This window comes from Barbus barbus (assembly GCF_936440315.1).
Source record: "Barbus barbus genome assembly, chromosome: 7".
In the NCBI taxonomy this organism is placed as follows: Eukaryota; Metazoa; Chordata; class Actinopteri; order Cypriniformes; family Cyprinidae; genus Barbus; species Barbus barbus.
The window spans coordinates 36,618,916-36,642,372 of record NC_136735.1 but is presented as its reverse complement, the minus strand read 5'-3'; the positions used below and the strand labels follow the sequence as shown (position 1 = coordinate 36,642,372).

Sequence of the window (23,457 nt, the reverse complement as noted above, 5' to 3'; positions counted from 1 at the left end):
GTATTTATTTATCTTTGGCTGAACTAATCCCTACATCAATGCGTTTTTTTGTAACATTTAATTTCATTTTGATTTATTAGGACAATTTATTGTTCTTTGTACAAGACTCACTTGGATTTATACTCGGTGAACTGCTGATGCATTATAGATATGATTTACCGCTGATGTAACTCAAGCCAGCTTCGTGTCTGCTGTCGCTTTCTAATGAAAGCTGTATGCCTGACGTGTGGAGATGGATAATTTATTAAGAGGTAACTGCACAACCCCGTAGATTACATAAAGACATGCTTAAAAATGTATGAATGTCATTGTATTGGATAACAGCATTTAAAAAAATAAACGCAACTTATTCGTGTCAAGAAAGCACACTATTCAAACAAAACATTGATCAGTTTGAAATGCTAAAATACTGGGTGCAGTGTTAAAAAAAAAAAAATTAACAAAGACTAAGTGTCAAAGTGGAATATGCAAGAGCATCAACTGATCTAATGAATGACATTCAAGTATTCCAATACCACTGCAGACCTCCAGCCTCCATCAGCGCACACAATGGCCGCATCCCTGTTGCTTTCTATTTCAGGTGCTGATGCGGACGACGCGCTGTTGCCATAGGAACAGCATCCCCAGCATCATTTATCGTCACGCTCCCTGCCGCCGTCCCTCATTGGTCACTCAGCTGACGCTGTAACCATTCGCGTCGCAGTTAAGAGCGGAAGTACCGCCCATCATATTCACCATTGCCTTATTAAGACAAGTGGGCGTGACTTACAGCGCTCCTCCGCGCCCATTGGTCGCCCAGCGCATCAATCCCTCAACAAAACTCCTATCTTTGAGCCGAGACTGTGTGCTCTGGCTTCAGAAGGTCTCCACCCGAGAGTATGGCGGTTGAGGATGCTGGAGGATGCAGAAGAATAGCTATTCTGGAATGCAGCAGCGTCCTTAAGGATCTCCAAATGACGCTCGGAGGGGACGCGTGATGCCTTACGTGCTTGTCCTGACGGGGCGCGACGCGCTTTTATTACCTAAAATGCACGCAAATGCATGTTAAACGATTACTTCTCCAAGCAGCTGTTGGGTTCTGGCTATTCGAGGTGGTTAGAGATGCCATGAAGTCCGCGCATTGGCTCTTTGTGCGTCTCTGTTATTTGTCTCTATGGTGAGTGTTGCAATACAGCCAGCTATGGCTCCGCGTCTGCTCGACATCTGCGATATTCAAGGCAAGTTTCCCGTCGCATCTGATCGGTTTGGACACTGTTAGCTGGATCCATTTCGCGCGTCACGTCGGTTCGCATCCGTGCGCAATGCGCGAGTATAAGGTGGTGGTGCTGGGCAGCGGAGGAGTCGGGAAATCCGCTCTCACGGTCCAGTTCGTGACCGGGACCTTCATCGAGAAGTACGACCCGACCATCGAAGACTTCTACCGCAAGGAGATCGAGGTGGATTCGTCGCCGTCGGTGCTGGAGATCCTGGACACGGCGGGGACGGAGCAGTTCGCGTCCATGCGGGATCTCTACATCAAGAACGGCCAGGGCTTCATCCTGGTCTACAGCCTGGTCAACCAGCAGAGCTTCCAAGATATAAAGCCCATGAGAGACCAGATCATCAGGGTGAAGAGGTAAGACGCAAATACCATGGCATTCTTTGAGGCTAACATGGTAATGTGCAGTCATTTTAGCAGGTTGAACCATGGCATACCATAATTTTACAATGCTATTATTGCCATAGTGTATTTGTCACTTAGGCGAAAACCATTAAACTTACAGAAATTGAAGTTGCTAGTACCATGTTTTTTGGACATGCCATGGTTAGGGGAGGAAACGCCTCCCTTAAGGACTTTGTCATTTTTTTTTCTGTGAAACAAAAGTTAAATGTTATCATGGACCATAAAACCAGTCATAAGAGTCAGATTTTCAGATTTGAGATCTGAAAGCAGAATAAATAATCTTTCCATTGATATATGGTTTGTTATGATAGGACAATATTTGGCTGAGATACAACTATTTGAAAATCTGGAATCTGAGGGTGCAAAAGAAAAAAAATCTAAATATTGAGAAAATCACCTTTAAATTTGTCCAAATGAAGTTCTTAGCAATGCATATTACTAATCAAAAATGAAGTTTTGATATATTTACGGTAGGAAATTTACAAAATATTTACATGGAACATGATCTTTACTTTAAGAAAAATCAATAATTTTGACCCATACAGTGGCTATTGCTACAAATATACCCGTGCTATTTATGACTGGTTTTGTGCTCCAGGCTCACAAAGGTAATACCATCTGGCCCCATCATTTTAGCAGGTGCACCTCGGAGAACCATGGCATACCATAATTTTACAATGTTATTATCAGTTTTTTTAAAACCATTAAACTTACAGAAATAGTGCCATGTTTTTTTGGACATGGTTCATATTAAAGTGTCACAGTATTAGCATTTGCTGCTATCACTTTACTATGGTACCGCCACAGTACTTTTTTATAAGTACTTTTTGAAATCTTAAATAATTTGATAATCATTCAGTACATACTGTATTAAAGAACCATGGCATTACCATAGTTTTTACCATGGTACTGTCACAGTATGTTTTTGTAAATTCAAAGTGAAAAACAATAAACCTACAGAAAATGGTGGTATTGCAATGTTTTTGGACATGAACCATGGTAAATATTATAGTACCTCGGTGTTAACAACTGATACCATTATTTTACCGTAGTACTACCACAGTACCAGATGGTAATGGAGCCATCTGACTACATGATCAACACATCATATTATTCTTTGAAGCATTATCTTATGGTACCATGCTTTTACCGTGGTACTGCCAAATTACCTTTTTTATATATAAATTCAAGGCAAAAAAACAATAAACTTATAGAAAACAATATTGCCATGATTTAGTCATGTACTGTACCATGGTAAATGTTAAAATACAATGCTAAAATTATGGCATTACCATGTTTGTGGACATGTACCATGGTAAATAGCCTATTAAAGTGCCATGGTGTTAGCATCATTTTACCATGGTACTGCCACTGCACTAAACTCAAGGCAAAAAATAATAAACTTACAGAAAACATATTAATATCATGGTATTAACATCTGATACCATAATTTGACTATGGTACTACCACAGTACTTTTATCAATTCAAAAAACTTATGGAAAATGATTTGTTTCTGGACATGTACCATGGTAAATATTGAAGTACCATGGTATTAGCATCTCATGCCATCATTTTACCATAGTACCACCACAGTAAATTCAAAGGTTAAAACAATAAGCTTATGGAAACAATGATATTAACATGTTTGTGGACTTGTATTGTGGTAAATATTAAAGTACCAAGGCATTAACATCTGATACCATCATTTTACCATAGTATTGCCACTGTAGTTTTGTTGTTGTTAATTCGATGTGAAAATAATAAACTTAGGAAGTAATGGTAATTCCATGTTTTTTAACTTGTACCATGGTATTAGCATCTGATATCATCATACTGCCACAATACTTTGTGGTAAATTTAAGGTGAAAATAAACTTTAATTTTACTATGTACCATGTTAAATAGTAAAGTACCGTGGTATTGGTACCATGGTACTGCCACAGTACTTTATTAGTAAGTGTTATATGAATATGGTAATCATTCAATATCATTATACATACAGTACTACAGTAACTACTATTAAAGAACCATGGCGTTACCATAATTTTACCATGGTACTGCTCAATCTGACAAGCAGGTAGTTTGTTTTCTGTGTGTGAGCTCAACTTTGCAGGGTTGTAAGCAGATGGAAAGACTTGAGCGTGTGTGTCTTTATTGTGCCGTTAATAATAAGTCCAATGGGAGGCTGCGTCTATTCTAATCTTTCCATAATTTAACCTAAGGCCTAGAAACAGATGCTGTATTGTTTGTGTTTTTCCAGATCAGCTCTTAAAAGAGGTTTGAACACATTGCTTTCATAAACGACACCTACAGAATAATTAAAACCAGACTGTGAGGTAAAGCACACATAGACAAGAGATTGATCACGGCAGCGTCAAAACCTGAAACCTACTTCTGGCATTGGCTGGTTATTCATGACCAGTGCAGTAACTGTTGCATTTAATGATGATATGATTAGGAACAGTAGGTTTACCTGTTCAGGTGTTGATTTCACACTATTAATCAGCCACTTTACCACGGTAACCAAGTCATGACACATCAATGCAATGCCATTCTTGACAAAATGTCATTTAGAGTTTTTTGCCATATTTGCATGTTGTAATTTGACAGTTTTTCATACAGAACAGCTTTAAAGGCTTTTTTAACATGCCCTTGGACTGATTTGGTGCTAAATGGTTTATACACATGCATGTTGGGTTAATTTAAATATTATGGTAACTGTGCATTTATCCCTCTTATTTTTATGTATAAAAAGAAAGTAAAAAAGGTAAATGTGACTTATCTCACAATTCAGTTTTTTTTTTTTTTTTTTAGAATTGCATGTTTTGAGATATAAACTGAGAATTGTCAGATATAAATTTGCCGTTCTTAATTTTATTCATGAGTTTATATCTCGAAATTCAGACTTTTTCTCTTAACTCCGAGTTTATATCTTGCTTTTTTTCTCGTAATTCTGAGTTTTTCTCTCAATTCTGACTTTTTCGCACAGTTGTGAGTTTATATTTTGAAATTCTGACTTGAAATGTCAAGATTGTGGCATAAAAAGTCACTATTTATTTATTTACTTGTTTATTTATTTTATCCTGTGGCAAAATCAAGCTTCCAGCTTCAAGATACCAAATAAACAAATTAATATTGATTGGAGTTTAAATTCTTTTAGTGCATGTAAAGTAAATGTGCTGAGAGTTATGGGACATAAAACTTGCACAGCTCCATAGAAAATCACGTCAATAAAATGCATTAAATTAATATATAAACTCCAAGGTAATTCCTGTAGAAATTCCCAACACTATACACACTCAGGATGGACACATTATATTTTGTGCAGCTTTATCTCTCTCTCTATGAATTGAATTGGCACTGTTTCATGGCAGAACCCACAAAAAGCTCTCTAAACCTCTGGCACAGGTTGTTAATCTGCAGGAGGAGGCCGATACATGCTGAGCCGGCGGACGATAACTACAGTAACGCTGGTGAGATTTGCACACTCAACAAACTATAAATGAGATTGTGTGCCGGTGGAAGCCAAAAAAACATCACAACTGCATTAGCGCACACTAACCCAAAGACACACTGGACTTCTGGCAGCGAGAGCCTGGGAAGAGGAAATGTGGGCGGATCCGTCGCACATCTGTTTTATATCTAATGCTACACACGCTTTTATCAATTTAGATTCAAAACACATGTCGTCATATTCAATTTAGCTTACAGTAGGTGTTTAAAATACACATAGAGTGGCCCACACACAATCTGTGCAGTTTCACATAGTCTGAGTCTGGAATTCTGTGAACAGCATGTACTTGTTGTATAATGTGTTAAATTATGCTAATTGCTATCTAAAAGCATTAATTTGACAGGAGATGCTTGAATGTGAAAGACAAGCGTTCAGAGTTCATGCAGACCTAACTGAATGCCTCTAAAGCAGATAAAGTGAATGATGCATTATTGTGCCGTCCCAAAGAGGCACAAAATCACTTTCACAGACTTTTTCATTAACTGTTCCCTCCTGCCCAGCTCAATCCCAGCAGCTGAATCCTTAGAGAAACGGCTAAAACACATCTCATCTTTATTTGACCCTCTAATTCTAACACTTTCAGTTCTAATTCTATTTGATCTATCTGTCTACTTTTTATTTAAAAAACACACACACTTGACCCTCTATCAATTGCATATTTATTCTATAACTACTAGCTTTTCTTGAAAAACTAACACTAGCTTTCCTTTTTCTATTCTAGCTACTTGTTAAAAGAAAAAACAAACCTTGCTATGTGTACTAGGTTAAGCTAACTGAGACTTATAGCACTTGCGTATCATTGCTCTTTTGTTGGTTTTGATTGCTTCTATTGTCCTCATTTGTAAGTCATTTTCGATAAAAGCATCTGCTAAATGACTAAATGTAATAATAATAGTTAATAAATGAAGCATATTTTTGTGGTATCCAGATTTGTGTGCAAATCATTCGGTTTTTTGTCATTCAAATTAATCTTGATGAATCTCACTGTAGTGAAAATTACCCAGTCATCATCAGTCTTCAGAGTCACATGATCCTTCAGAAATCATAATAATAAGCTGATTTGCTGCTCAATAAATATTTCTGATTATTATCAATGTTAAAAATAGTTGTGCTGCACAATATTTTTGTGGAAACTGATACATTTAATTTTTCAGGATTCTTTGATGAAAATTGTTATTTGCACATATTTGAAATATAAATCTTTTGTAGCATTGTAACATTCATTACTGTCACTTTTGAACAATATTTAATGCAGAAGGGTTTATTTGCAAAAACAGATATTTTTTAAATTTTCAATAATCATGTTTTTTTTATTATTATCATGTTTATATGATGTATTATTGCATTAGTTAGCTGCATTTTTTAACCTAATCAAAATAACCCAGTGCAGTTTGATTGAGATTAATTGGAATGAGTGACCTGTTTTTTTCAAATGAACACTTGATATACAGTATACTGTGCAAAAGACTTAGGCCACTAGTATTTTCTGCAGCTAATAAAATGGTTTCTCTCTTTTGCTGCAGTGTGTCAAGTGAACCTTTTGTCCTCGGTGCACTTGAGCAGAGTTTCTCAGGAGCATTGCAGGAGGTTTCTGGAAGCAGAGACACAGTTCTTCTGGATTGAGTCTGTCTCAGTTTGTTCTGTTTCTTCATGTCATTCCAGACAGACTGGATGATGATCAGATCTCAAAAATCTCACTGGATTATTACAATTAACGGCAGAATGAATGGAGATGTAAACTGATATTTCCTGACACACTACAGCAAAAGATAGAAATAACTGACTTAAAACCATTTTTTAGCTGCTGAAGATACCAGTGGCCTAAAACTTTTGCACGTACTGTATACACACACACACACACACACACACATATATATATATATATATAAGTATGTTGTTAACACCTGTGGATTGCTGTAGTTATTACAATACATTTTTATAACTAATAGAATGTATACACATTTAATGCAGTACATTCAGTGTCTAACGGCAGTTTTGGGAAGTAGATGTTGTCTTCTCCCACGAGACGTTCCTTCATGGAAGATGAGATTGTGTTCCTGAGGGTTTATCATGAGAAAGCTGCTGCTTGTGTTGCCAGATATTGACATTTCACACTCATCACAAATCCCTTTCTTGCTGATACAGTCGGGACTGAAGTGTCAAAACATTCTTATAGCTCATTGTGTGTGTGTGTTGTGTGTTGTGTGTGTGTGTGTGTGTGTGTGGAGGACTGGTGAAGATAGGGTGACCAGATGAGATTGGTTGAAATTCGGGACAGGGGGGGGGGGGGGGGGGGGGTAATGAATAATGAATAATAAAGATAATGAATTTCAAACGAAAGTGACTGAACCAATCATGTTTTTATTAATATAAGTAGCCTACATATACATATAATTTTATATAATATAGAAGTAACGTTAGGCTATTTTTATACTTCAAACTGAAGTTAATGAACCAAAAAAAAAAAAACAGGATGCTGCAGCCAATGAGCAGCCGGCGGGGGCTGGTTGCCAGGCTGCAGGATGACTCAACCTCGTTCCACGGACAGTTTTTTATGTTTTATCAGACAATAACTATTTAAGATTTTGCTTCAGTATAATTTTCGGGACAATTAGAGCGGGATTCGGGACAGCAGCTTAGATTTCGGGACTGTCCCGAATTTTTCGGGACGTCTGGTCACCCTAGGTGAAGACGATGATTGCTTCTTAACCTGGTCCAATCCGCTGTGACCGCGAGCGAAGCTGCAGCGTATGAACACCAGGTCATCTGTCTTCATTTGTGTTTGACTCTGAGCAGAAGATTTCCTCTTATTCTGTTCACTCGGGCTGATTATGGATGTTGTACGACTTTAAAATTGGTTCGGTTTGATACTTTTCTGCCTTTTACATGCACAAGTTGTGACCTTTTACTTGCTCTAACGCTTGTATTTTCATGTCAGTTCAGGCACTTTATGTTGTTTTTGTCTTTATTTTGGCGTTTTGCTTTTGTAAGGTGTATTTCTAGTCTGAACCTGCATGACTGTGAAGATAATGTAGTGGTGGTGATTTCGATTCATTACAGTGTCTTGAATCTTTTGATTCAGTTCACTAAAAAGATTTGTTCAGTGACCCTTTCTCTAGGTTATTATTTGACCAGTTATTATTTGAGTCTTTTGACCGTCGCATCATGAATGAATGAATCATTTATTCAACAGATTCACATCACAGCTGAGTGTTTTATTATCCTTTATTATAATGTGCAAGTCTGTAGGTGATTTTGAACAATACATGCATGACAATAAATTAGATATATTAATTAATTTAAAAAATCCTAATAAGGAATATTATTATATATTAAAAAATAAGGTTATTATTTCTATAGCACTTTTTAGTTTAATATTAAATATTGAATACTATTAAATATAATTATTATTTATGTAGTATTTTTTTGTACTTTTCTTTTTTCTTAATAATTGTATAATTATTAAATATTAAATATATTATAATTATTATTTCTGGAGTGCCTTTTAGTTTCCTTTTTGTCTATTTTTCCTAATAATAATAATAAGTATTAAATAAAATATTTCCTATTATTTCTGTAACTCCCTTTAGTTTCCTTTTTTAATTTATTGTCTACTTTTTTCTATTTTTCCTAATATTTATTATTAAACAATTTATTATTAAATATTAAATAAAAACAAATATCACTATTATTATTTCTATAGCACCGTTTAGTTCACCTTTTTCCCATCTAGGTTCCATTTTTCTCATATTATTAATACTAATATTTGAATATTAAATAATTTTAATTGTTATTTATTATTTTCATATAAATGTATGCAGGTCAAAGTGCTTTACAATAAACAAAGCATTACACTTAAGCACATTACCAGTACTTTACATGAAAATAAGTAAAATACCATAATCGATATAACATTTATTCTCTCTCATGTCATTCCAAACAATGATTTTAATTTTTGTGTAAACTTTATGAATATTTAATGTTATTCTGATCCTGTCTAGTCTGCTTTACTCTTCTAGTTTAGTTTCTGAAGGCTGTGTTTTATTCTGTGTTTTTGGACTTTATTCAGCCAACTCTGCTTTTAATTTCTGACCGAGCTTTTTATTTTGGGAAACTTTGGAAAAAACATTCCCCTTTTTGTTTTCATTAACAGCTAGGTTCCTTTGTTTCGCTCTGAATCAGCGTGTGGTCCTACCAGCATTTACGGCCAAAAGCATCCCAGCATGCACTGCTTCCAGCAGGGTCTCTGGAGACTTCACATCTGTTTTTGTGTTGGAGAGTGCCGGGGTCCAAGCGTTACTGGGAAACAGCGCCGGCGAGGCCTTCAATGCACCGGACGACACTCACTGACAGACGCACAGAGCTTTTCAGGGCCTCAGTGCTGCATCACATTTTCACCCGCGGCCAGTTCTCCAACAATCACGCTCAATAAACCGCATCAGCCTATAGACTTCATTCTTACACTTAATTCTTTCGTTTCTATGATTATGTAATTATTTTCAGATAATACATGCAAATTATATGTACAATATTAAAGTATTAATTCATTTTGAATTCTTAATTCTTAAAAAATACTAAACATCATTTTCTATCAATCATAATTAGTTTCAAATAATTAATTAAAATTATATATGTATTATATAAATTATAATTAATTTTAAAAGTTCTTAAATCTTTTGCAGTTTCGATTATTATTTTCTATTAAATATAATTATTTTTATATAACTGAATAATTGATATTAAAATTGTCTGTGTGATTAAAATGAACTGCAATTATAATATTATGAATTTAATTAATTTTTTAGATTTTTATTTTTTGCAGTTTCCATCATTATTTGTGTAATTTATAATTATTTTCATATGATTAAATCATAATTAATATTTTTTTAAACAATATTCAAATTTTTATTTGATATATAAATATAATTTTAACTTATTTTAAATGTTTTTCATTCTTTCGCGGTTTCCATTATTTTCCATCAAATATAAATATTTTCAAATGATTAAAGTTCAAATTAAGTTAAAAATTAATAAAATTAAATATATGTTTCTATATATTAATATATATATATATATATATAAATGTGTGTATATATATATATATATATATATATATATACACACACACACACACAACGGCTAAGACAACTTAGTCAGTTTCTGTCATCAGGGTGCATTATTAATCTCAGGGTGAATTTGAGGTCTGATAGATCTGATGCATTGCATTAAATGTGATTGATTGTGAATTACAGTCGTGTGGTTTCACTCTGAGAGTCAGTAAAGCGTGTGCTGTGGCGTGTGGCTTCAGGCAATAAGGAAAGCATTCACGCAGCAGCATAAAAGAATAATTATCTATTGAGCTGCTGTCAGATGCTGGACTGGAACATGCAGCTTGTCGTGTGTGTGTGTGTGCAGCTCACGGTTACATCACAATCACTGCGTCGTGACACACACTCAGACGCTTACGTCACGCTTCACTGACCCTCTAATAGATGTTGTGGGTCATGAGGGCTTGTGCTTCGTTACACTCCAGGGTAATTACATTCACTTAAATACTGCTGCCGTGTTTCTTATCTTGTCCCTGTATTAAATTATTTTAATCAGTGAGACATTAAGATGATAATGCATGGCATGACATTTTGGAAAATGACGGCAAGCGGCTTTAGATGAACTGAATGAGAACCAGTTTGTCTGGTCAAACAAAACGACTGGATTCAATCTGTATTATGTTATGTGTTTTATAAAATATTTACGAATATATATTATATATTCTTAAATGTATTTTTATATTTTTTTTTTTTTACTTTTTCAAATGTTTTATGTAATTTTACTAAATATGTTATTTTTATATTATGAAATATAATATATATATATATATATATATATATATATAATGTATATGGTTTAATATATTTGTAAATATTTTATTATCTATTTATTATATTCTATATGTATTTGAGATTATTTTAATATTATTGTGTACTTAAATATGAAAATATATTTTTAATTGATTAATATTTTATAGATTTTCATATAGAAAATATATATTTTAATTATAGTATATATTTTTATAGATAGATAGATAGATAGATAGATAGATAGATAGATATTTAAAATTTCATATAAAAATTAGTGCTGTCAAATGATTAATCGCGATTAATTGCATTCAAAATAAAAGTTTTTGTTTACATAAATTGTGTGTATATTGTGTATATTAATTATGTATAAATACAAACATGCATGTATATATTGAAGAAATTTTTATATATATTTTTTATTTTTTATATATTAAATATACTTATATATAATATAAAATATAAGAATATAAATGTATATACATGTAAATATTTTCAAAATATATACATGCATGTGTGTGTATTTATATATACATAATATACACAGTACACACACATATATTCTGTAAACAAAAACTTTTATTTTGGATGCGATTAATTGTTTGACAACACTAATAAAAATATATTACATTTATGCAGTTATATCATTTATTTAAAATTTTAATTATTATAAATAAAACAGTACACTAAAAATAATCATTTTAATAGATAAATAATTGAATGAATGAAATAATATGCTTATTTAAGCATTTATAAAACAAAATGAAGAGTAAAAGACACACATTAGATGTGTAATCAATTCTATATTTGTATTTTATCCTTCTCATGGGTCCTGCTGACAGTGAGAATGATGGGAAAGTAGTTTTGTTGCTTCAGAAACTGTCTGAATGGCCAGTATTTTCCCAGCCTGCTTTAGTTCTTTATTGCTCTTCTTCATCAGCAGCACATACACACTGTGTACACACTGAATGAACGACATGTCAGCATTCACAGTAACAGTGCACTCTCTCAGATCGCGGGGTTTCCCGCTGCTAAACGCTCATCTTGTAAACGGCGTGATGTACATGAGCTGAAGCAGCATATGGTCATGAATACCACAACACTGATCCCAGACCTGCTCAACCGGCTTTAGACTTCCCCGAGTCAGTCTGGATATAAATAGTGTTTCTCCTGCTCTCCACCAAAAGATGACATTTCATCTGTGCGCCGCTTTACTCCCACTCAGCATTCACACCTCGATCCCTCGCTAGCTGTTAGATACAGCACATGATGTGAAGGATGCTAGTGATTGTCTGCAGTTCTCATCGACATGTATTCAAATAATTAGTTAAATTGACCGAAACTGACAGCAAAGACATTTATAATGTTACAAAAGATTTCTATTTTAAATAAATGCTGTTCTTTTGAACTTTCTATTCATCTGTGAATCCTGAAAAATAAAATGCATCACAGTTTTCACAAAAATATTGTGCAGCACAACTGTGTTCAACATTGATAATAATCAGAAATGTTTCCTGAGCAGTAAATCAGTATATTATAATGATTTCTGAAGATCATGTGACACTGAAGACTGGAGTAATGATGCTGAAAATACAGCTTTGATCACAGAAATACATTACATTTTGAACATACATAATATAATAATAATATGTAATATAATACAAATGTTTAAAATAAATAAAAATTATTATCAGAGTAAATTGTAAACATTTTTTGTAAAATGTTAAAATAAACAAATTATATATATATATATATATATATATACACGTGTATATATAATGACCCTGGAGCACAAAACCAGTCTTATGTCTCAGTTTTTTGAAATTGACATTTCTACATCATCTGAAAGAATAATATTTCCATTGATGTATGGTTTGTTATGATATGACAATATTTGGCCGAGATACAACTATTTGAAATCTGGAATCTGAGGGAGCAAAAAAATCTAAATATTGAGAAAATCTCCTTTAAAGTTGTTCAAATGAAGTTCTTAGCAATGCATATTAATAATCAAAAATTACGTTTTGATATATTTACAGTAGGAAATTTACAAAATATCTTCATGGAACATGATCTTTTCTTAATATCCTAATGATTTTTGGCATAAAAGAAAAATCAGTAATTTTGACCCATACAATGTATTTTTAGCTATTGCTACAAATATACCCCAGCGACTTAAGACTGCTTTTATGCTCTATATATACATATATTACAATTTTAAAAATACATATTATATTGCGATCTATTTCTTGTCCATATAATACAAGTATAATATATATTATATATATATTAAATATAATCTATTTCTTGTCCATATAATACAAGTCTCGTGTTGTCTTAAGTTGATTTTCATTGTGTTGACAAAGACAGTTAAAACATTATTCAAAATATCTTCTTTTGTGCTCCACAGAAGACAGAAACACATACAGGTTTGAGCATCACGAGGGAAGTTAATGATACCAGAATGCTCATTTTTTGGGTGAACTGTCCCTTAAGTGTCTGGAGCTATTAAAAAGAGCAGTGATGTTTTCCTCTGGCAGTCATCGAGATGTTCATCATGAGTAAGATCTTAACATCATATTGATCGGACAGATCGATAGCTCTGACTCAAGAGTCTGTGGAGGGGATGATTCACAGCGGATCAGGGACACACAGCTAGTGCCGCAAATAAATTAGCGTCATCTTTAACGATTTTGACCTCAGGTATCGGATGGTGGTTCAATAACTGGAGCGAAGTACTCTCTTATGAACTCAATCAATCTTGGTAAAGAAAACACATGAAACTGTTTCATCTTCTTGAGCAAATTATTCATTAGTTGTTGATCATTGGCCTATTTTACCAATAATTATTTAATTAATTACTTTTAGTATGAAATTAAATATTTCTTTCAGTTGAAAATGGTGTAAAATATATAATTGTAATGATTTGTTATCAGCATAGTGTTATTTTTATTGCAAAATTAGCTGTTTTTGTCCACTTGAAATTTGGTGAAAATATCTTTTAATTTTTTTATTTCAATTTTCTTTTCTAATTTAAAGGATTGATTGATTGATTGATTTTTGATTTTTTGATTGTTTTTAAAAATATTTAATTTAATTTATTTAGTTATTTCTTAAGGAACAATTCACAGTATAGATTTTATATTGTAATAGTGTTGTTTGAAGCTAAATAGAATATTTTTGTAGCTATATAGATGATTATAATATATATAAGTGAAAGTGACATACGGCCAAGTATGATGACACATGGTGACCAAACATTGTTGACTGTTGACTCAACCAATGACATGAGTTTGGGGGCGGGACTGTCTGTTTTCCTGACCAATTGCAGACGAGGGCAATGAATGCAGTAAAACTATTAGGGAAACCTGTTCGGAAACAGCTGCAGTTAATGCTGAAATGCCACATTTCACCTTGGACTTGTCATGTAATGCTGAAGCTTTGGCTCATTCTTGTGTCTCGTATGTTCACAGGTACGAGCGCGTGCCGGTGATTCTCGTGGGAAACAAGGTGGACCTGGACAACGAGCGTGAGGTTTCGTCGAGCGAGGGTCAAGCTCTAGCTGAAGAATGGGGCTGCCCGTTCATGGAGACGTCAGCCAAGAGCAAAACCATGGTGGACGAACTGTTCTCGGAGATAGTCAGGCAAATGGACTACGCCTCTCAGCCGGATAAGGAAGACCCGTGCTGCTCCTCCTGCAATATACAATAACCCCTCACAATCACACGCGGTTCTCAAAGGGGTTCAACATGGAGATCATCGCTAGAGTCATGAACGGCGTCTACACACTAGAGAATGCTGCAGATCCATTGGTTTGAATGGGAATGATGCATTGCAAAGACATACACAGCCAACAGGGAAGGTTCTCAGGAGGTTTTCTCAGCGTTATAAACAAACACTTCCAGTAACGTTAATAGAATGTTCGTTCAGAGTTCTCTGGTCTTTAATAATGTTCTTAGAATGTTTGCACAAAAAAACAAACATTATTTATGCATCGTTCATAGAAACGTTTTAGTTGGATGTTGTTGTGGAATCTTAGAGAACATTCAAAAGTAACATTCCCTTAATGTTTGCAAAATGGAATGTTTGCATAACCAAGAAAGAATATTTTTAAAACATTAAAATATCTGAATGTTTAGAGACCATTGAGAAAAAAAAACGTTTTCAAAACATTCTTTTCACAACTTTTTTGTTAGCTGCCAGTTTTTTCTTGGTAATGCGAATGTTACAGAAAACATTTAATTTGATCATTTTGCAAACATTTTCAAACGTTCAGATAACATTCAGAAGCTAACAAAAAAATTCTAAGAATGTTTTGTGAATGTTTTTTGGGAAAGTTAGAAATAACTTTTCCAAAAAACTTTCAGAAAACATTCTTAGAAATGTTTTTGTTAGCTGCCCATTTTTTCTGGGTTATGCGAACGTTACAGAAAACATTATGGGAATGTTCCATTTGGGAACGCTACTTTTGAATGTTCTCTGAACATTCTGAAAACGTAAGTGGTAACATTTAAAAACGATTCAAAATGTCCCATGAGCCATGTATAAATAAGGATTTTGTGAATGTTATTATAGGCCATGCAACTTTGAATGGATGTTCTATTAATTTTACTGGAAAGAACTTTTGTTCAACTTTTGCTCACAAGGGTTTGCGAAAGTGTTGTTGGGACGATTTTTAGCATCCGTTCAGCTCTTGGAATCTCAAGTGAGGCGAAATCCAGTTCGGCTTATGACCCGACGTTTCCCTCCAAAATGGATCGCAAAGTGCAAAGCTTTGTCTAGTGTGTAAATGCCTTAATTCAACACGATTATGATTAATAAATGAACAAGAAACTGTAAAAAAGGTCAAAGGGGTTAAAAATGCACCAAACAGAGTCTTTCTTATCCCCGCATGTTTTCATTCTAAGTTTGACGCTGTTCGCAAGAGACTCGATCGCGTTGATTTCGCCGTTTAGTTTGCACATATAGAACCTGATGTCTTAAACTGCCATTACTTTAATAAAGAGCCAGAATGAGCTAGTTTTGTTCTTCCAAACGGCCCGCTGTCAGCGAAGGTGACGTTTCCTCCGAGGGACTCTCAGACATGTTCACGAGGGGATCGATGTGAGTGCGGTGTCCCGTTGCAGCGATGAGGGGCTTTACTTTGAGGGACATTTTCTTTGAGGAAGCCAAATAGGATGCTGAGAAGCACTTTTCTTTTGTAATGCCATGTCTGTTTTGATTTATGAAACTGCTGGGAATATTCAGCTGATTATGTTGTGGTTTCTAATTAGCACCTCGATATAGAATGTTGCAAATACTGAATTATGTATTTTGTAATAATGTAGTAAAACAATCATGGGATTTGCTTTAGAATAGCTTTGAATCGGGTAGAAACGGTATTTGTCATGAAACGCTGTCGGTACTTTCCACAAAAAGAGTCCAGATGTCCTGTTACTTTTATTTGAAGCATTAAAGGCGTAAAGAACTAGTTAGATAAACTGTTATAAACAAAAACTTTTATTTTGGATGCGATTAATCGTTTGACAGCACTGCTAGTTAGATAAACTATTCTTTCAAGGTTTTAAAACCATACATGTCTTTAAAATAGTGATTTTAGCCTGCTGCATCTCAGAGGTCTAGTTCAAATCATATAACATCTGTTGAATTGATATTCAGTTAAATATAGAAAAAAAACACTATTAATATTAGTTAAAATAGGTAATAATTTAAGGTAATAAAAAAATGTAAGATTTATTTAAAAATGAATTGTAGTTATTAAATAACTAAAATACACCTGAAATAAAAAATTTAATATAATACTTAGTTGAGGTGGAGGAACATGATTTGTCAGCGTTTCAAACTCTATTTTGTACCCTATTTGTGGAAAATGCCTTTAATCTTGAAGCCTGTACTAGATATGATTATTAATTTAACGATATTTTGGAACAGGAATAATCATAATGCAGTCAAACACGTGAATGTTGTACAGAAACACATGGAGGAAAACAAATATAGTTTGTTCGGGGCACTTTACTATCAATAGAAGCGTCCCTTGATTCATAAATGACAAGAAATAATAATAAGCAAAATCATTTCATACCCTTCTCAGGAGAGTTACAGGCTACCAAATCTGTTATTAAAGTTTATGAGGATATTTTTTGTCATTTTATTTCTGTTTATTTAATCATAGAGTACAAGATAATAACGTTTCTTTATCTATATTGTCATTTTGGCATTATGGTCATTTGGTATTACAGAGCAATTCTTATTTAAACCATCACATCTGTGATCCATATGAGGTTCACGAATCCAGAAATGTACAAATGTTACAAAAAAACAAAAATGTAAAGAAAACAATTCAAGATGGTCGTGTGTAGTTTATATAAAAGATGCCAAACTTACAGTATGTTGATTTAGCGGTCATATGCATGGCTAAAACATCATTGTTTGTGAATATTACAGCAGATGAGACTGAACAAGCGGAGTAGACACACACACAAAAATACACAATCACTCAAGGATCCTCCAGATGGGTGAATATGCCTTGCCATGCGAACTAAGGGTTTGCCTTTTTAACTTTCATCATTGATCTTATATTTTTTTAAGTGAACATTTACCCTCTTCTACAGGATAAATGGATTGTGAATATGGGTTCATTCAACACTACAATAAAGACATCTTATTCACAGCTGAAGACGCAAGTTTGAGTTTGTCTGGCTGTTAGAGCCAATGCTTTTCATGGAAATGCAAGTGCATTAGATGTGTGTGATTTGAGCTAAAGTTGCACAATTTGCCAGATTGTATTCCTGAATCTGTGGTATTTTATTATAATGTTGACAAACAGTTTCTGAGATATTTTCCCTTTCAAGCAGACGGAGCTAAATAACGTTGAATGTGGTGTACATGTGACCCTGGACCACAAAACCAGTCTTAAGTGTAAATTTTTCGAAATTGAGATTTATACAACATCTGAAAGCAGAATAAATAACCTTTCCAGTATGGTTTGTTATGATTGGACAATATTTGGCTGAAATACAACTATTTGAAAATCTGGAATCTTTAAAGTTGTTCAAATGAAGTTCTTAGCAATGCATATTACTAATCAAAAATGAAATTTTGATATATTTACAGTAAGACATTTACTAAATATCTTCATGGAACATGATCTTTACTTAATATCCTAATGATTTTTGGCATAAAATAAAAATAGATAATTTTGACCCATACAGTGTATTTTTTAAGTTTAGTAATGTTATTAAAAATTAATTTATAATATTTTTAGTTAACAATAACAATACTGTGCATTAAAAGTACATGTACTTTATTTTTATGATTAATTATGTTAGTTATTATTTTTAGTTTTTTTTTGTTTTATTATTAAAATATCTATCCATCCATCCAGTTCTATCTATTGTAATTAACCAAAATGATTTTTAATAGTTTTAGTTAGCAATAACAATGCTGTGTGTCATAAGTAAATATACTTCACACATTTCCCTCATAACAGAGTTAAGATATTGAATATCTCCAATGTTGCATTAGCGGCGTTTGGAGTGAATGCGCTGTTATCAGGTGGAGTGAGTGAGACGCTTGACAGGAGATTTCACACCACCCACTACAGCAGGCTTTCATCCTCCTCCGAGACCCTGCAGTGATGGAACAGCATGTGAATAGAGGACAAGATTCGCCCGAGGCCACATCGCTGGGTGTCATGGAAACAGGATGATAACATAACATGGTTTTCGTTATCTCTGTTTATGGTAAATTGTGTTTTTGTATAGAAGAAGGACCTATACGTGTGTGTGCAGAGGCTCTTTCATGTCTCAGTTGTTCTCCCACACAGCAATGGCATTAAATGGAGTCTCCTCAACAATGTCTCAAAAAGTCAGAGAACTCAAGCATTTCTAATCAAATTCACATGATCTGAGCTGCTGGATTACAAAGACAAACATTGCACTGATGAATTACTCAATAAAACCAGAAACATGTAAGAGAAATAAAATGAAATTCTGATTCCATGTGGACTTTAAGTGTCCTTGGTTTTAAAAAGGCAGTAGCAAATATGTGACCCTGTACCATAAAACTAGTCATGAGGGTCAATTTTTCGAAATTGGGATTTATACATCATCTGAAGCTCAATAAATAATCTTTCCATTGATGTATGGTTTGTTATGATAGGACAATATTTGGCTGAGATACAACTATTTGAAAATCTGGAATCTGAGCATGCAAAAAAATCTAAATATTGAGAAAATCATCTTTAAAGTTGTCCAAATGAAGTTCTTAGCAATGCATATTAATAATAAAAAAATAAGTTTTGATATATTTACAGTAGGAAATTTACAAAATATCTTCATGGAACATGATCTTTACTTAATATCCTAATGATTTTTGGCATAAAAGAAAAATGTATAATTTTGACCCATACAGTGTATTTTTGGCTATTGCTACAAATATACCCCAGCGACTTAAGACTGGTTTTATGGTCCAGGGTCACACATAGGTTTGTTTTGGATAGTTTAGACATTTCTATTGCTCTTATTCAGAGTTTCTAGTAGTGGTTGTTTTGAACGGTCACTGTAATTGCTTGTAAACTGGATTGTGGGATTGTGATGGTATCTGGAGATGCTGTTCAGTAAATCAGAGATGTTAGTACAGTAATGGCGGGATGGAGGCAAGGACACAGGAGATGGTTGTGTGTGTGTGTTTGTATGTGTCTGATGGGAAGAGAACCGCAGTTTATTCAATCACAGCAAAAAACGATTCACACAGAGTACAAGACTTTATGAGAACATCCATCTTCCTCAAAGAAAACCAAACTGACATAAACTGTATTAGAAGACTTTCAAAGCGTAAATGTCCTATTCAATAAAGACTTTATAACTGATGTGTGTGTGTAAAGCCTCAATGTTCTTGTCAGGAATCTCTCCTCAATTTTTAAAATGTCACTGTCATTATGTGGGCCGTCAAAATGCTGAAAAGAATATTGTAAAAAAATGTTCCACAAAATTGGTAATAAATATGTCTTGACAACACAAATTCTGGTTATAAAAATGCTCTTTAAAATGTGTTGTGAAAATAGGATCTTGACTCGTCAGTGTACATCAGTCCCCTCACAGGCGCAGCCTTATTTTAATTAACATGGGTCAACTCTGACTTAAACGGTTTTTTCATACAAAACAGAGGGAAAATTTGCACAGCCAAAGCATTTACTTGAATTTAAATGATGTACGTACTAACAAATGTGATACAAGTCACGCTAAAATGAGTTCCTATCTCAAAAATTCATCTGATTTCCTTTCTATTCCATCGTGTTTTTGCATTTCCATTGTTGTTCTATGGAACCACGCGATAGACATGTTTAACCGTTGCACTCACGGCACATTTTAAACGCAAAATGTGTTTTGTGTGACTGTCCCCTTAAAATAATGCAGCACTGAGCTGGGCTCAGAAAAAATATGCAAATAACCTATACAGAACTATACTATGGTCAATCACAGAACAATCATTTGTCAAATACTTCTGTCAACACAATTTTTGATTCAAATTAATAATGAAAAAAATATATTATATTATATTATATCATATCATATACCACATTAAGCCTTATTTTACTTTTTACTTGATGTTGAACCACTTCACATAAAATATATTTTGGAATATACCAACATGAAAATGAAATTAAATATACCATATTAAATATGTCAACTTGATTAATTAAATTTTTGACCATCATATTGTGTTCCAGGCACTTTGAAACTAATAATATTCATTATTCCTCGTAGGCCTCCTTGATCTGAGCTTATGCACCTCAAAACCAAAATAATCCACTGATAATGAGTTTTCACTCAAAAACTGAGGTTAATGAGGCCTATGATCAATCTGTTACACAGAATCAGAAATGCTAAACCTTTTCTTCTTTTAAAATAAGTTGAAAAAAGTATTGAGTCATTTGGTGATAATATAGCATAATGAAATATTTACAGCAGTTTTTATAAGGCTGGTTTTCAGCACAGCACAAGGGTTAAACTAGATTTACTAAGGGCTCTTCAGAACTTTCGACCATATAACAAATGGTTTCAGAATAGTGTCGTTTTTCAGAAACAAGCAGCTGGTCACATCTGGAAACACCTTCCCATGATTCATCATTCAAGCCCCAGTGAATTCTCTGCAGTGGTCTTTAAAAGACATTATTTGCACTAACGAGGGCCAAAATATCCCGCTGATTCTGCTAGTGTGGTACGACATACATCACTTTCTGATGCTTCATTAGAGGCTGAGTGTTATTGGGATGTTGTCAAGCTAATTATGACCATTACCTCCAAAACACACAAGTGAAGTTAAAAGTTTCCATCAAATGTGTTTTAAGCCCTGTAACTGTTATGAAAAGAACATTGTTTATGCTTACAGCACAAATGTGGTGATTTTTTTATTGTGCAAATAAACAAATACCCAGATGTTAACAGTTTGTGTTTATGTGAATAGATCTCATCATGCAAAACTTTATCATGCAGTGCAGAACCATAAAAAAAGTCGGAAATGACATTGCAGAAATGTATTATACATCAGTTTCTGTGGAATTTTGCTGAAGTTTATTGCTTCTCAGATGTTTTTCCTGAGGAATATGCTTCATTAAAGGTGCAGTGTGTAATATTGACAGCTAGCGGTGGAAATTGGCCTACTGCAGTCCAAATTCTGACTTGATGCTGACGCAGGTTGCCAGATTGAGGATGAGAAACGAGTACAAGGCCTTAAACAGTAATTTGATGAGTTAATTTATTCGTGTTTTAATATGGCTCTGGATATAGAGCTTTTTAGATGGATGCCACAGTTTTTTAGGTCGGGTAGACCCAATTTGTTTGCTGGCTTCCATGGCTGCATTACGCTGTGTTTTCCACCAACTGGCAACCCGTGGTGTCAAAATACTATTGGGTTAGTGGTCAGTGGGGCAGTCACACAGACAAAAACAAAAACAGACATTCTGACACAGAACACACATTTCAAAGTAGAATAACAGGCTGTAGCATTTTTTTTTTTTTTTGAGAAACAAGTATGTGAACTTTATTTTTATTTATTATTATGATTTAGTACAGAAAATGGCATACAGCACCTTTAATTTTTCTCATCCAATTATTTTGCTACTTTTAAGGGAATTTTATGAGAAAAATCTGAGACAAAGTTCAACATTTCAAACTGATAACTCAATTATGTCTTCAAAGCAAAAATAAATCAGATTTTTTAGGAGTGCTGATCTGGATCATCCTTTGGGCAAAGTCATCTGAAGCTGGTGGTGGGTGGGGATGAAGAAAGCTGTGAAGTCAAGGCTTTCAAAGGGTCTTCTGAGAGTCACTCTGTCGGGAGGCTCTTGGATGAGAGATTTCGATCCTGCTCCTGCTATCCGTCTTCCTGCAGAGTTTGTCTCCAGTTCTGCTCCAAACACACCTGTCTGTGATTTATAAGTGAACTCAAAGACATTGCTGAACTGGTTCAGCTGTGTTTGATAAGAACTGGAACTAATGCTAGTAGATTATGAATTTCCAACTTCCTTTTTGCAATATTGCCATACAGGCAATAGATTAATATTATTATTCGCTACTGGTTAGATTTTGTAACTACATCATGCATCTGCCATTCTGTTTTGGTCTGTTGCCAGGGTGTTGCTATGTATTTACTAGGGTATTTTGTGTGGTTGCTAGGGTGTTCCTATGCGGTTACTGGGATGTTTTGGCTGGTTGTCAGGGAGTTGCATACATTTTACATTTCTGTGTTGTTGCTAGGATGTTTTGGATGGTTGCCAGGGTGTTGTTGTGTGGTTGCCCAAGTGTTCTGAGTGGGTGTTAGCATGTTTCTGTGTGGTAACTGGGGTGTTCAGCTTTGTTGCCAGGGTGTTGCTAAGTATTGCCACATTTTAGTGGCAGCTAAGGTAGTGCAATGTTCTTGGCATGTTAACACAATTTATTAAGCCACATTACATACCTTTTGTATAGATTTGAAGTCATTAAAATATGATCCTCCACATTTATATATCATCGCCTATTATTAAACTGTGCCTGTAAGCAATGTTTGGTCAATCATAACAGGTTGTTTATTTCTTTTAAACAAACAGCCCATTTAAGGGAGTGGAAAATTGTCATAAAAAAATTAATTATGACAATTTGTGGTGCCAGAAACCTTGATTAACATTATAAGTGGAAAAATAAAGTGCCACTGCCACCCTCGGTGAACTCCACATCAGGCCTAGTGATGTTTACACACCACATTCTCCTCTGGATCTTCCGTTTACCACACACACACTTTGATCTGTCACATCTAACAAGCATCCAGAGGTGTGCGCCATCTGGAGATACAATCTACATCAGATTTTGCAGAGCTTGTTTTTTCCTCAAACCTCATACTTCTCATGCATATCAGACAGATACGCTTGTGTTATTTCATAAAGGAAC

General features: G+C 34.2%; 1 protein-coding gene across 1 annotated transcript; it reads left to right on the top strand.

Moving 5' to 3' along the window:
- The first annotated feature begins 851 nt into the window (after positions 1 to 851).
- Positions 852 to 17,701, top strand: LOC306872330 (ras-related protein Rap-2a-like). The gene is made up of 2 exons (XM_079420835.1): positions 852 to 1,615; positions 14,506 to 17,701. Exons 1-2 carry the CDS (start codon positions 1,302 to 1,304, stop codon positions 14,741 to 14,743), a joined length of 552 nt encoding a protein of 183 aa, XP_079276961.1. The 5' UTR covers positions 852 to 1,301; the 3' UTR covers positions 14,744 to 17,701.
- Positions 17,702 to 23,457: the final 5,756 nt, after the last annotated feature.